General features: G+C 41.2%; 3 protein-coding genes across 3 annotated transcripts; all 3 read right to left on the minus strand.

Moving 5' to 3' along the window:
- Positions 1-749: 749 nt before the first annotated feature.
- LOC127759988 (25.3 kDa vesicle transport protein-like) lies at positions 750-3,589 on the minus strand. Its single transcript, XM_052284197.1, has 4 exons — positions 3,402-3,589; positions 2,184-2,422; positions 1,473-1,633; positions 750-1,390 (listed from the first exon to the last, which is right to left on the minus strand). The coding sequence occupies exons 2-4, from the start codon at positions 2,369-2,371 to the stop codon at positions 1,140-1,142; spliced, it is 600 nt and encodes a 199-aa protein (XP_052140157.1). The 5' UTR covers positions 2,372-2,422; positions 3,402-3,589; the 3' UTR covers positions 750-1,139.
- A 663-nt stretch (positions 3,590-4,252) lies between these two features.
- Positions 4,253-6,468, minus strand: LOC127783397 (phosphatidylinositol 4-kinase gamma 4-like). Its single transcript, XM_052310921.1, has 2 exons — positions 5,143-6,468; positions 4,253-4,630 (listed from the first exon to the last, which is right to left on the minus strand). The coding sequence occupies exons 1-2, from the start codon at positions 6,466-6,468 to the stop codon at positions 4,253-4,255; spliced, it is 1,704 nt and encodes a 567-aa protein (XP_052166881.1).
- A 4,793-nt stretch (positions 6,469-11,261) lies between these two features.
- LOC127760268 (E3 ubiquitin-protein ligase SINAT5-like) lies at positions 11,262-13,687 on the minus strand. The gene is made up of 3 exons (XM_052284499.1): positions 13,309-13,687; positions 11,994-12,380; positions 11,262-11,860 (listed from the first exon to the last, which is right to left on the minus strand). Exons 1-3 carry the CDS (start codon positions 13,594-13,596, stop codon positions 11,501-11,503), a joined length of 1,035 nt encoding a protein of 344 aa, XP_052140459.1. The 5' UTR covers positions 13,597-13,687; the 3' UTR covers positions 11,262-11,500.
- Positions 13,688-14,348: the final 661 nt, after the last annotated feature.

The raw sequence follows: 14,348 nt of genomic DNA on the forward strand, positions 1-14,348 counted from the left end.
GGGCATACTTGCGAATAAGGGCCTGAAAACCATGAAGGAAAGCCTTGTAACAGACGTGAAACAGGTGAAGTGGTAAACTGGTAATGCAGATCAGGTGTTTGTTATGCTTAACAGTCCACCAGTGATATGACATAGATAGGACATAGTAACGAATGAGAAATTCCCATATCCCTCACGTGCATTGGTGAACATAATTTGGGGGTATGGCAGGAATTCATATGTTTAACAAATAAAGGATGTAGACATGTTCTAAGCATTACTGTGTCAAATTGATCGCAAAAGGACCAACTTAGTTGTTGACTACTTGAGCACAAATTCCCCCCCTTTTCTCCTCAAAGAGCAATGAAGGTAAGGAAATTTGAAGTGGAGTTGCTGGAACTAAGCAATACAATTTTACGGATTTTGAAAATAAATTGCAATTGCCCATCGATCATTCTAGGAAACAATGGACTGTTGATGTATAATTTTGAGAAAAGTAAAGTGTCACAATTCTAGAAAGCAAATGAGTAGACTCCCTTAAGACTTCCATGAATAAACAGCAGTCACGATTTATCACATATCCAATATTAATTCACAATTTATTGAAATATTAATTTCATATTAGTTGCTTGGAGATTGAGATTGCCAGATGGCAAATGCAGTAAAGGGAATAAGGGATCACACCTGACGATTGAGATCCTTCGCCTTCTCCGCATAAATTCTAGTATCAGAGGTCAACCTATTGGACATTTCACTCACCTCTGCAAACAGAAAACTTTCACTGAGCAACAGCTGGGAAATGTAAACCTCTAAGCATGAAACGAAATGTGAGATGAGACTGCAACAAGTCTTGCCAAAAGTGAAGCACTCATGCAAAACTGTCAAAGCGTGGGATTACAGGCAACACAAAGAAAGAAACAGCTTTGGTGTGTACTGGAGCAAACAATTCAAAAGGAAGCATGAGTCTAAGAAATATTAATAAGATGTGAAACAACAAAATGGCCTATTGAAGGAAAACACAAAATATAACAACAATATAGTGCGGAATGAAAACACAACTCAAGTAATTTTAGGGCAAGATAGTCTGCTGAAACCAAATTGATTTTGCGAATTTGACTGCTCACCTATTCACTGATAATCTTTCAAGGAAATACGTAAACTCAAGTTAATCTCATATGCACAGAAATCATTGACAAGTCCATCGTGCTAAAAACTATGATGAACGATGCAGCATAACACAGATAAGGTGCAAAGGCAAACTCATGATCTAGTTTTTCACCAACACCGAGAACTTCTTGAAAATTGCGAGTCATAATCTGGTGCACCTCATAAAGCTCATCATTCAACTTGGCCAGGTTCCTTTGGGTTCTGGTATCCAAATACAACTTCTTCGTCTTCTGTATGAAAGTGTCTAAACAGGAAATATAAGCCATTAACTAGTAGAATTAAGAGAATGAGTATAAAGAAAAATATCATGAATGTAAGAACCATACCAAACTTAATAAAAGCATATGGTCTTGCAGCAGTTTCAATTTGGTTGCCATTGACCCTCTCAAATTCATTTTTGAGATATTCTAAGTACTGGAAAGCAAGTTTCTTCGGATAAGAGCAGTCACATATTGTCAAATAGCACACACGGCCCTCGATGATGTAACTGTTTGGTTAAATCAAGGTGCAACAAGTGTACCACAAATGATTTTCACAAGGCAAACAGCATGAAAATTCAAGAAATGATTTAGTTTCTTAACATACGGCATTAGTAACACAACTTTCCTGGCATCTTGGTGCCATTAACATCCAAGTATATGACGAAAGGCAGATGATGCATATAGGGCATAGAATATACAAGTTCTTGCTGATGCAAAAATTGGGAGAGTGGTAGACCAAGTAAAATGTCTAATACAATACTTATTACTCACCAATTCACTCCCCCATAAGCAGCAAGAATATGTTGTCAATGGAATGAGCAGTTAAATTTAAAATAAAGAGGAAAACTAAACAGAGTGTATGTATCAACCAACATATCTAGTTGGAATCATTGTCTTTGCTGCTGCAATTCAAATTTGAGCCTAAAACCACAAAAAGGGTAACCATGAGTTAATCTTTTGGGAATTGGCACGGAACACCTATAAAAAAAATCATGAGGGAATAATCTTTTTCAACAGGAACTCTAAATCTGCAGATAGCATAAGAATTAAGGATACTGGAAAAGGTATGGCCCAGTCTCAATTGACATCCTTGATGCTTCATGTTGCCCTTTCGATAAGTTCTTGAACAACAGTTTAGCTTGCTGCTTGTAGAAGTCAGCATCCTTCAGATCCCGACCATCATCTAATCCCTCCACTAACGGAAGGTCATCAGTAACACGTGCTATCATTGTCAGCTTCACCATTTTGGATATGCAGCGTGAAATGAACTAGCATAGGCAATCTGAAAGTGCCACCTGCATGGTAAAGCAGATAAAGGGTAGAAGATACATTAGACATGTCCCATAGTCAAACTTAGCTGCGAAGTTTTAATGTTCAGTGTGAATTCTACTTATTGCAATGGGCCAGATCTAGTTTTGGAGAAATTCCATTTTAATCACTATGTCTAAACCGGAGTGCAAATAGTGCTACCATGGGATTCATTATCCAACTACTCAAACAGTAACAGCGTAACACACATTAAGCTTCCTAGTTTCAGAGGGCAAACGCAATCCATACGAAAGCCAACAGGGATGCATGATAGTGATCAAACAAGCTGCAGCAGAACAGGTGGAAGTCGTCTGAACTTTTGCATTCTTCAATCAATCACTATCTACACATGCTAAAGGCCTACGACAACCAATACCAGTAAAACTTTAGATTATAAAATATAAGCGCATATTCGATATTCTTAAGCTTGACAGGAACACCTAGAAATTATAAACTAATCATACCCCCTGCATAACACTAGTGAGACTAGTAACAACAATGTTACGATCAACCTAGGAAGTGCAGAAACCTGACCAAATTCAGCCAAAGTAGATAGCTAACAGTCTGTGCCTATAGCCCTACAGACCAATTTCCCTGTAACACTACATAATTGACCACTCTTGCAGGTAATGAAGCAAATATCCGCTTAATGTGGGGGCATAGGGTTTCAACTGAATCCCCAATTATTTTTGCAAACAAACTGCTAGCAAAACAAGTCCCCTCAATGTCAGTACTGCACCAAGCAGCGAAGAAATCCGGAATCAAACCAAGGGCTTTGTTCGGTTAATCCCTAGGAGGACCACACCTCACTACGCGTGGAACTATTCCCTTCCAAACAAATCCCATCCAATCTCCTTGGGGGAAGATTCAATCACCGGATGGATCCCCAATCTACGCGCCACGCCGGCTCGTGAAGCGGCCACAGGAGAAGGGGGGAGGGCTAAGCGAGGCGAGAACGAATACTACCTTCAAAATTTCGAATCGGGCCGCGAGGTGGGGGCGCCGGTGGGATGAGCCGGCCGCGTCGCCGCCCCCGGCGAACCCGCTCGCCGGCGATCGGGGGAGGAGAGGAGCACGTCCGCCGCCGTTGCCTCCGGCGGTAGCAGAGAGAGAGAGAGAGAGAGAGTAAAGTGGAGAGAGGTAGATGAACTGATGAGGGTGTGCACTTAGCATTTTGGTTGGGTGAATGCCATTTTTTTTTCTCAAAAATTTATTTGAATTCGAAATTCCTGCCACTGTCGAAACTCATTTTCGCCCAAAGGGGGGAGTCAAATAAAGTGAGATCGATAACTATAAGTTTTGTTATAGTAATATACACGTTTTCTTTAGGAAAAAAATTGCATAGCGTGTTGTTTGTAGTGGTGTGTGTGCATAGGTACATATATATTTTATGTATTATCATGAAAAAAAAGGTTTTAATTTTGATTTGATCTTTGTGTTACTTAATGTTTTGAGAGTTCATACTAATACTTATATCAGCTGAACATGTTTAAAGTCCCCATAATTTCATCCTCAAGAGGAAACTTTAAAGAGGTATCATTCAATTACTTTACACAAAATTTTGAGACAAACCCTTGTTTCAAATAAAAAAACACTGAACATGCAAGATGTTGGTGAGATATACACAATCCATTAATTTACAACATTCTTCACTTATATTCATTTACAATTTACATCGAGAAATGTAGGAAGGACCAATGATCCTTCCTTATTATTCATAGAGGCGATATCTTGACACAAAAGAGACTTACATTACTTACAAATTCACTTATCACACACACTCGAAACCATAATTCACAGTCATCTTGAGGAGCATTTCATTTGAAGAGTTCATTGAGATGGCGATCCATGATACCTGAGATGGCTTCCATGAATGCCTTTTCACCTATCCCAGGAAGAACAACATCCTCTGCCTCTTCAACAATCTCTTCAATCTTTGATTTGGTTGTAATGTTCTCCCTACACAGCATGTTACCGATCTCATATGGAGTTAGACCTCTCACAGCACCCTTCTTCAACATCATGGTGCTTAGACGAAAAACACGAACACACTTAGATGATGGTTCACAACCATTGAGCTTGAGCAACTTGATATCCTCTTCCTCATCAAGTGACTTTATGTAGTCCAGGGTTTCAACATTGAAAGGTTGGCGTGCTTGGGGCCAGTAAAGCCAATCAAATGTGCAGTCTTCAAACTGTAAATTGTTTAGAAGTCAAATCAATTACTAAAACTGAAATAGTTCAAACATTGTTTACAACATGAGAAAACAATCATTGCTAGTAACCAAAATTAGGACATAAAATTTAGCAATGGATACTATATTAAAATGTGTACATAGTGTGTGGTCGTGAAAATTACTCCCTCTATCCTGAAATATAAGCCTCCCGCAATTTTAGGAAGCCAACATTTGCAAACATTGACTAATAATTGAACTAGCGGTACATATGTTTAGCGTCAAGCATGTGGCATCATAAGATTTGAATTTGAAAGTACATTCACGTTATGTCAATTTTATAGTTGTTGATATTAATACTATACAAGGAATTAAAGGTCAAAGTTTTGCACTAAAGACGGTGTAAGAAACTTATACAGCTTATATTTTGACATGGAGTGAGCAACTCTTTATGGCGATTAGTGACTATGGGTGATCATAGATTTCAATTTTCAGTACAAAAAATGCAGTTCAAAGCAAAACAAAATACTTACGCTTTCAGGCAGACAATACCCATGATCAATTGGTATCAGCTCAATCTGCCCATTCTCATCCTTACGAATCAGTATGTTGCCGCCATGGCGATCCGCGTTAGCTAGCCTCATATCCAAAACAGCAATCTTGTGCACCTCTTGCACAGGGAAAGCCCTAGGACCAAACTCCTCACAACTCCCAGAATTCTTCACAAACATTTGCAAGGACCCAATTTTCGGTTCTTTCTTCGCGCAGTCATACTTAGTCTGATCAACATAACCATTCAAACATCGAACAAGAACTGTCGGAGGAACACCAGCAAACCCTAGTTCATCGCTCACGCGATAACCACTAATAGGATGGTCAAGAATGTATGCTGCAACCTCCCTGAATGCACCTTCACCGACTCTTGTTCCTCTCTTTAATCCTTCCCCATCACTGGACAAAGGGTAGCCATTAGGATTGTCCTTTGCCATTGGCTCTTCATTTATTGGCTTGAAAATAGCAACATACTCTTGGCCTGATGAATCTAGCATGAAGTAGACTCCCCCAGTGCCCTCTGAGGACATCACAGGTGTGTGCTCCATTTCTAGCCCAGCAAGTGTAGCTTCGATCATACCCGTAATTTTTGGAGTAAGGGTAACACTTGGGTTGACAAGAACTGGTTCAATCAGGGGATATTTCTCCTTGGCATCATCAAATTGTAAATTATTTCCAATGTCAGAAGAAATGGATAATTGCTCAGAAGATTCTTCTATTTCATTTCCATTAAAATTTTCTGACTTGTTTGCAAGAAAATCGGTATCAGAAGTGTTGGTCTCACAAATAGTGGAGATTAATGTGCTTTCATCAAGCTTTTCACCATTGACCAAAGTCACGCTCTCTCCAATACCATTGGGACTTTCAACATTTCTTGAAATCTCTTGCTTCATATATCTAGCATTTCGACGTTGGTCCACTTGGAATTTAAACTTCCTTCCATAAACAGTCCTCACAGCGGTTCGCCGTGGATCTGATAGTCGGATCACGAGATGAAGCACACTTCCATACCTCACCCCATAGTCACGGATACGGCTATCATTGCGAGAGAGCTCTCTGCCTTCGAAAACCAACCTTTGGTTTCTCGCCACAAATCCTTTGCTGTTTTGGATCCGAAGCTTCACTGCGGCAACCGAATCAGACTCAAGCACTTGCATTTTGGCTAGAGGAACACCGGGAACTGCAAGGTAGAGTAAGAAGACCTCTGGTGTATGATGATATGAAGATTGATCACCATCTAATTGTGCAACAGCTAGGTCCAAAGCATCGTTGTTGCTTAGGCTCACTGCAATGCCTGTTGATGCCATGCTCTTGTCAACAATAGTTTCTTTGATATGCACCACAAACTTTTAGTAGCGTCTATGGAAGCTGTGAGGGATGTGTTTTTAATTACAATATCTTGGAAGCCATCTCCAGAAATCAACTACATGAAGAGAAATAGTCGTAAGAACATAGATAAAGGAACTTTGCATTTCGAATTCCAAATATAGTTATTGTGAAATTAATTAAAGTAGTACTCCATCCGTCCAAAAAAAAAGTCCAATCCTAGATATATATCTAGACATACACGTTGTCCAGATACATCCCTAGGATTGGGGGGTTTTTTTGGGACAAAGGAGTATGTGTTAGGACATCAATCACAATTTTGATTTGATCATTTTAATCACACTACATAAGCACAATATCCTAAATAAATTGAACATAGTGTTGCCACACAAAAAGGCACATCCATAAAAGTAGCTCCCACAAGACCTACAGTGTACTTAAAAGACATAATTTTCCCACATTTAAGTAAAGATTAAAATACACTAGAAGTGCTCCCTAAACTTGTTGCATGGTGCCATGTTGATCCCTTAACTTTGAGAAAAAAGTACACATCCTAATCTTATTAAAATACCAAATACTCCTTCGGATATTGGTGTGGTTACCGCCTCTCTCTCTCTCTCTCTCTCCCCCCCCCCCCCCTCCTCTCAAACTCCATCTTCAAAGTTTATGGACTAGTATGACATCACACAACAACTTTAAGGACCAACAATGTATTTTACTCTACATGTTACCTTCGAATCCATCCTCCATAATAAATGCCAAATAATAATAAAAATCCACAGAATATACCCATCAACACATGAATTTGTAAGAAAAGGGGGTTAAGATTTCTAGAAAAGTGGCCAATAAAATAAATGACGTGCATATACATATATAGTGTGGCACATAAATGATACTTACCAAAGTGATGGGTATGGATATGTTTAGTTAAACATTGAACTAAGAGTAGTTTAGCCTTCAACCTCTTGATGGAGAATAACTAAAGCAATCAAACATGAGTGAGATTTTTGGGAGCTGAGAGAGGGCAATGATAACAAAGTGGCTAGTCTTGTTTATATAGCTTAAAACTAGGAATAAAGGTGAGTTTAACATTAATTGTTGACATAGGATTTAATTTTTGGTGAGTACAAGATTGCCCCTGCGAGAAGTAGGATTCGTTAAATCACTTTTCCTGCTATGTCCCCAGATCATTTGCACCAAATCTTTTTTGTTTGTTTCTGCAGAATATGAGCTTGGATTTGTCTCTGCAGCATATTATGCATTATGATACTCCATGGATATGATTATTAAGAGTGCAACTATTAATTGTTGCTAGAACTTTGAGCTTCGATGATGGCATGCATGCTCTAAAATGATAGTACCTGCCTTCTTAAATAATTGACACTGAAAATATTTAATTTCAAACCACTTTATTTAGCAAAATATCATAAACAGCTGAAAATATGTTATGTCATCGAAGCGTGCAGCGTCAAAAATTATAATCATACAACTTTCATTTATCGAAGTGAGATGGCAATAAGGCAGTAATCAATAGAGTCAATTACTCCAAAACACAGAGAGGAGATGTGTTATTTATATTTTTATGTCATATTTTAAGTATTTTTTTTCTGTTTTCTTGCGAATTGGTGAAATGTTTTGCTAAACATTATTTTTTTTATTGAATCAAATAGTGAGGTCAGGGATTTTTCTTTTATGTCCGTCTCTTTAAGCGTGTGTTAGGGCCTTTGGGAGGGAGGTGGGGGGGGGGGGGGCTTCGCATGTGTGTGATGGTGTGCATGCGTGGTGGTGTGTAGGCATGTGTGTTTCTTGTAATAGCAAAAACAATTTCACTTATACAAGAGAATAATAGATATGAGATTTTTTAGCATGCAAGTTTCAAAAAATATCCTTACAAATACTTTCTTAATTTAAGTATTAAAATATGATTTGTGCTCATTATAAAAAACAATATTTTCCCATTCTACCAAACTATGCTAAGTGTTTTCATATAAAAATATCATGAAACATTATAATTTGATAGTACTGATAATGTTTTTATATAAAAAAATAGAATATATAGGAAAGGGTATCCACTACACAGGTCCTTATAGAGAACTTAATAACTTTCTAAAAATATATTATGACTATACTTACACAGGTCCTTTTCCTTATCCTCCATGTAGAACAAAAAAACTCAGAAACAACATTGAAACCCCTTGGATGATGAAGATCATATGTCATACTCTCAAATTCCGACATAATTCTTCTAGTGGTTAGATCATTTACTGATGAGAAGCACGACGGTTTGACCGATGGTGCTTGCCACCATCAACAATCGACTCTTGCAACCATGAGCCAAAGGAAAATGCAAAAACAGGAAAATAATCGTATCATCTACTAAGGAAAGCCATTAGTCTCAAGGGAGCAAGTAGAAAAAGAACAAGAGTTGAGAGGAGACGGGGGTGAGGGGAGGGGGAGGAGAGAAATGTGTTGAGTAGAACACCCACACCCCCTTCCTCTTCAGAGCTGGTTGGCGAGATTACAAAACGTGAAAGGAACTTGTTGGAATGCTTGTCGAGGTACCACACTGAGCAACGCCAAAAAAAGGACGGTCGTATCCACATGTCAACTTGACGGTTTGTATTTGCTTGAACTTCCGAATATGGGCCTTCCATTTTTGATACACTGTACTCCTCCCATAGTGTCCAATGCTAAAAAAGTAAATTAATGGGACATATGTAAAGTGGTAAAATTAACATTAAATATGCTCTTAGTAATTTTAGTTTGGTGCAAACGTTATTATGCCACATAAATATTCAAATCTGTAGGTCACAGAGGATCCCCATAGAAGCTTAGAAAGCAAGTGGCAGTTCAGTAAATATAGGAAACATGTGAGGGGAGAATCAACGAAGGTGAGTGGCATTTCACAATATTAAAGCCAAGTTTAGGGGCATGGTGGTATATTAGAGATAGACATTTCGTCACGAAGTACATGTCGGTGAAAAAAAAGGAACAAAACAAAACGAGCCAGCATGACATGCCTATAGTCTTGACGTGGCCTTGTGATAACCTTTGTGATGCAATATACAACAAAAATAGTTGGTAGCTAGGATCACGCTTGAGAAGAGTTTGCCGTATGGTATAAATTGTTGATATCTTCTTCTTGTTGTTTCCTTGCACGGGTGGATGCAATGAAAGCTTGCGGCAAAGAAAAAGGATCCATTTTGTGACTAGGATTGTCCCAGAGGGAATGTGACTCTTGTTACCTTTGCTCACAAAAGGTCTTGTGTTTTTTGTTCTCTACATGGAAGGATAGAAAGTTTTCTGGCAGTATGCAACAGCAAGACAGGAGATTTGACCATGTTCTTTGATGAGCCTGAACCGTGGAAGAAATAAGATCATTGTGGCATTTTGCCCTTTTGACAGAAGTGATTTGCTTCTCTTTGCGTTAGCGTCTTAGGATGAAAACTTTTCTAGGAAGTATTCAAAAGAAGTTGTGAGGTGTGACACTATATCCTTTGGATGACTGGATGGCGTAGTGTGTAAGCATATTGTGTGTATAGGAAAATGTGATTCCATTGTTGTGTTGCTGTTTACAAAGTTTATACGTATATATTTTACCTACATTTTTTTGTTTGATTAAAGAGGATCTAAAGTTCTCCTGGAATCATATATGGAGGTTGGGAGATTCCTGACAGAAATGCAACCAGGCTGTGATGCTGTTCTGTAAAGAAAAGCATTTTTGTGTTTTTCTATCTTTCTGTTTGCTCACATGAGATGATTGAAGTTGCCTACATTGTATTATGCAGCAAGAAATGTGATCATGTTGCGTGCTGAGGCTGGATATTATGGAGAATGTGACTCTGCCGTTGTGTTGATCTGTGGAAATTTCATGTGCATATGTATCCATTTGTTTGCCTACAAGCTAACTACAGAGGAAGAGGAAAGTTTTTCTGAAATTTATGTGGCTCTGTAATGTTCACTATTAAAATATGTATATTTATTATATATCTGTAAATGTTATTCTTGAACAGTGGCACGAAAATTTGGCCTCCTTGTCATTTTATTTAATGGGAAGATATTATTTCTCCCTGGGATTATCAAACCGAAGTTTGGCCCTATACCATATTCTAACTTAGCCAAGATCCCCCCATTACCTCCTGCCCATTACTCTCAAGTCTCAACTCTCTTAGCTCATCTTGACAAGGACATCAACACATTTTACTTAAGGGGGTGTTTGGGAGAGAGGGGCTAAACTTTAGTCCCTCTCTCAAAACCATAAGTCCCTAGTTTAGCCCCTCTCTCAAAACCATAAGTCCCTAGTTTAGCCCCTCTCTCAAAACCATAAGTCCCTCAAAACCATAAGTTTTGTGAGAGGGACTAAAGTTTAGCCCCTCTCTCCCAAACACCCCCTAAGTCATTAATTCTTCACACAAGAATGTCCTGAAGCAAAATAAATATCATTGCATATAGGTCCAATCTGGACAAATGGGTGAAGATCAGTTTGCCCATGCCAATCGTCCAGAATAACTGATAACTAATCAAAACTGCTGATATCATCGTAGATCTCCCAGATCAAAATCAAGTGTTCAACCATGTTTTGCTGTCAACTTGTAGCTCTTCAGAATAACCAGAGCCATCACTTGAAAAATAGTCACATCTCCATCAAGACCCTTCGCTTCCAATGCTGAAATTTGCTGATGCAGGTAACTGAAATTTGCTTGCAGTTGTGGGACTAATGGAATTCACAATTTAATAACAGGAAGCAAAAATGCAGTTTCAGATCCAGCCGAACTGAAGACAACAGAGAGCTTGAACGCTCGATCAGCCAACCTGTAAGATATGGGGTGCCATATACACACATTTTACTTTACAAGAGAGTCCTACCCTCCTAATGTTTGTTTAGCAAAGGTACAACATGAAGGCGTTGCCTCGGAGCATACAAAAAAACAGTAAGACATGGCAACGGGATAGATGTTATCCGGCCGCAAAGTGGAGTTGAGTTTCTTTGTTTCTTCTGAATGTTGTGATTGCTTAGCTACAGAGATTTGGTATGCAGGCACCGTCTGGGGTCTGCTGCTCCTTCCAGATCCGGCCGGTGATCCTCAGCTTCAGCTCCTTTCGGTCGCCCCCCGAGAAGAACAGCGCCATGTTCCTCTGGATGATGAGGCCATCATGGCTGTCCCGCACCTTCCGGTGGCTGTCCCGGACACTTCGGGGGGTGCCCTCCCATACCATTTTCCTGCCGTTTGCGCCGACCTCAAGGCTGTAGCTATAGTTCCTTGCCTCATTTTCATCACCCATGAAACGGAGAAAGGCCATATAGACTGGTGCCATCCCAAGCTGGAAGGCCTCAAAGTGCAGGCAGAAGTATTGCCCGAAACAGTGGAAGACCTACTCACAAGACAGCAATTCAATGTTTCAATATTTCTATAATACAATTTCCACAAGATAATCTTATATCTACCACGGAGGTATTATAGTTCAAATAAGAATAACAAGAGCGCCACAGTCTATAGGTACTTACCGTCAGCATCCAGGTGGCATTTTCGACTTCTCGTGGGTTGGACTTGACATATCTATGGTTGAATGTGCAACCACTATGCATATCAACTTTGTGATCATCCCTCAAATGGGCAACAAGATAAGGGATATCACCCACCACAGCACACTCAGAACCAGCATAAGGGCAATTGTATGGTCTAAACATGCACTGTGCTTCATGTTTTATCTTGCTGTAGTATGGGAAGATCTCTGGGCACCCCAAAGAGCAGTACTTACAGGGAAGCTCAAGCGATTCAGCTACTTTCTCCAGTGCCAAACACCTGATATCACCAAGCTCTTGTCTGCATGTAGGGCAACGGTTGTGCACCCTAGCTTTGCAGGTGGAACACAGAGTGTGTCCATTTTGGCACTGCAATGAAATTCAAAGAGATGAGAATCATATCCAAAGATCAGAAGTTCAGAACTACATAATGAGACTCTTCAGGTTTACACCACTAGATCAATCTGACACAACGAATTGGGAAAGGGAGTGTATGGTTAGAATTGCTTATTGAAATTGAGCCCATGTATTCTCTAAGGATCTTCGAATGATCCATTTTTAGGTTAATTAAGTTCTATACTTCTACCCAACATATATACTTCACAAGTACCGTCGTCTTCCTTCCCTTTTATAACTTGTGCTAAAAGGGAAAACTCACCATGGCTAAATGTTAAAGGTACTACTATTTTTTATAAATTCTGCTAAAGATAAACCGAATGACCTGAAGGCATGATTATTTTGGCAGCTCATTCCAGATTATAATAGATATTAGCCATCTAATTCTAACAGTTGATCATTTGCAAGATTCAACATTCCTGCTTCTTCTTAGGCATCGACTATATGTCAAAAAGGAGCTCTATAATTACTAGAAAAATAATGCAGGATTTGAACAATAATCGGCCGATCGATAAGCTAAGTCAGCAATTCGTGCACGAGAATAACAGAACAGATCACCGAAATTATTCAGGAATACACAACACCAATCGGGAGCCCAGAGAACACCAAGATCCCAGGAAATTCTGAACGACCAACAGGAAGTCTACCCCCCATTGTGCCAGTATCATTGTATCAATGATCGAATTGGATATGATGCTCCAATCACAAGAGGAATCAAATCATGACAGGCATGGCGAAAACGACATTTTCCTCTCTTTGTTTCGCTCTAAAATTCAACCCCGATTCCGAGGCTCCCAAGCCCAGACGCACACAGATCCCCCCCCCCCCCCCCTTCCGAATCCCCCACGGATCGCATCCCACACGACGCGTATGCGAGCGCGGAATCAAGCGAGAACCTCACCTGGTGGATCGGCGGGTACATGGAGTTGGTGCAGACGGGGCACTCGAGCAGCTCGTGCACGCCGCTCCCTGCCGCCGCGCCTCCCCCTCCCCCTCCCTTGGAGCACGCCGCCGCCCGCGCGGCCGCCAGGAGCGCGCCGTGCGCGTGCAGCGCGAGGCCGACGTCGTCCGCCGCATCCATGGCGCCTACGCCCCCACCCCCACCCCCACCCCCTCCGCCGCCGGCGCCGGCGCCGGAGGAGGAGGAGGAGTCCGGCAGCGACAGGCACTCGACGCTGTCCACGTCCATGGCCGCACCCGCGCCCGCGCCCGCACCCCCGCCTGCCACGAACGGGGAGGAATTGGGGGGCACGGCGGGTGGGCACGCGGGGGGGGGGGGGGGGGGGGGGCTCCTGCTCCGGCGAGCGGGGGCTTTGTTGTGGCGGTGGCGTGCCGCGGATTGCGGGGGTAAAAAGGGAAACGAAAGCGAGAGGGAGAGAGAGAAGAGGGGAGCTTTTGGCTGAGAATAGATGGATGGGGAGGGGGGGGGGGGGGGGGGGGGGGGGATTAGGTGAGGACGACGACCACCGCGACGCGCTATTATTGCTGGATCCTGGATGCCGTCTCCCCTCGTCTGGGTTGTGGTGGTGGCGCCGGCGACACCGATGGACCCCGCCGCGGCGAGCACGGCGACGACTGCCTGACTTTTTTTTTTCTTTTCCGTTCTTTTGGGTTTTCCGGCGAGTAAATTTTGTGAGTGACTGGACTGACTCCGGCACTGGTTTACCTAGTCATCCGGATGTGATATTGACGTATTGTGATGTGATACGGGTGATACCGACAACAAAAATGCGGCCATAATTCCTGGGTTTCCTAGGTGCCTGCCTGGATGGACTACTGTTCCATCTGAACCGCTCCCTCCCTCTCATCAAAAAAATCAATCTATTACCGAATATGGCACATCTTAATACTATGAATCTGGACATACATACTCCCTCTATTCTAAAAAAAACTAAACCTAGGAGGGGATGTGACATTTTCTAGTATAATGAATCAGGACAA

The sequence above is a fragment of the Oryza glaberrima genome, chromosome 1 (genome assembly GCF_000147395.1).
Source record: "Oryza glaberrima chromosome 1, OglaRS2, whole genome shotgun sequence".
Lineage (NCBI taxonomy): Eukaryota > Viridiplantae > Streptophyta > Magnoliopsida > Poales > Poaceae > Oryza > Oryza glaberrima.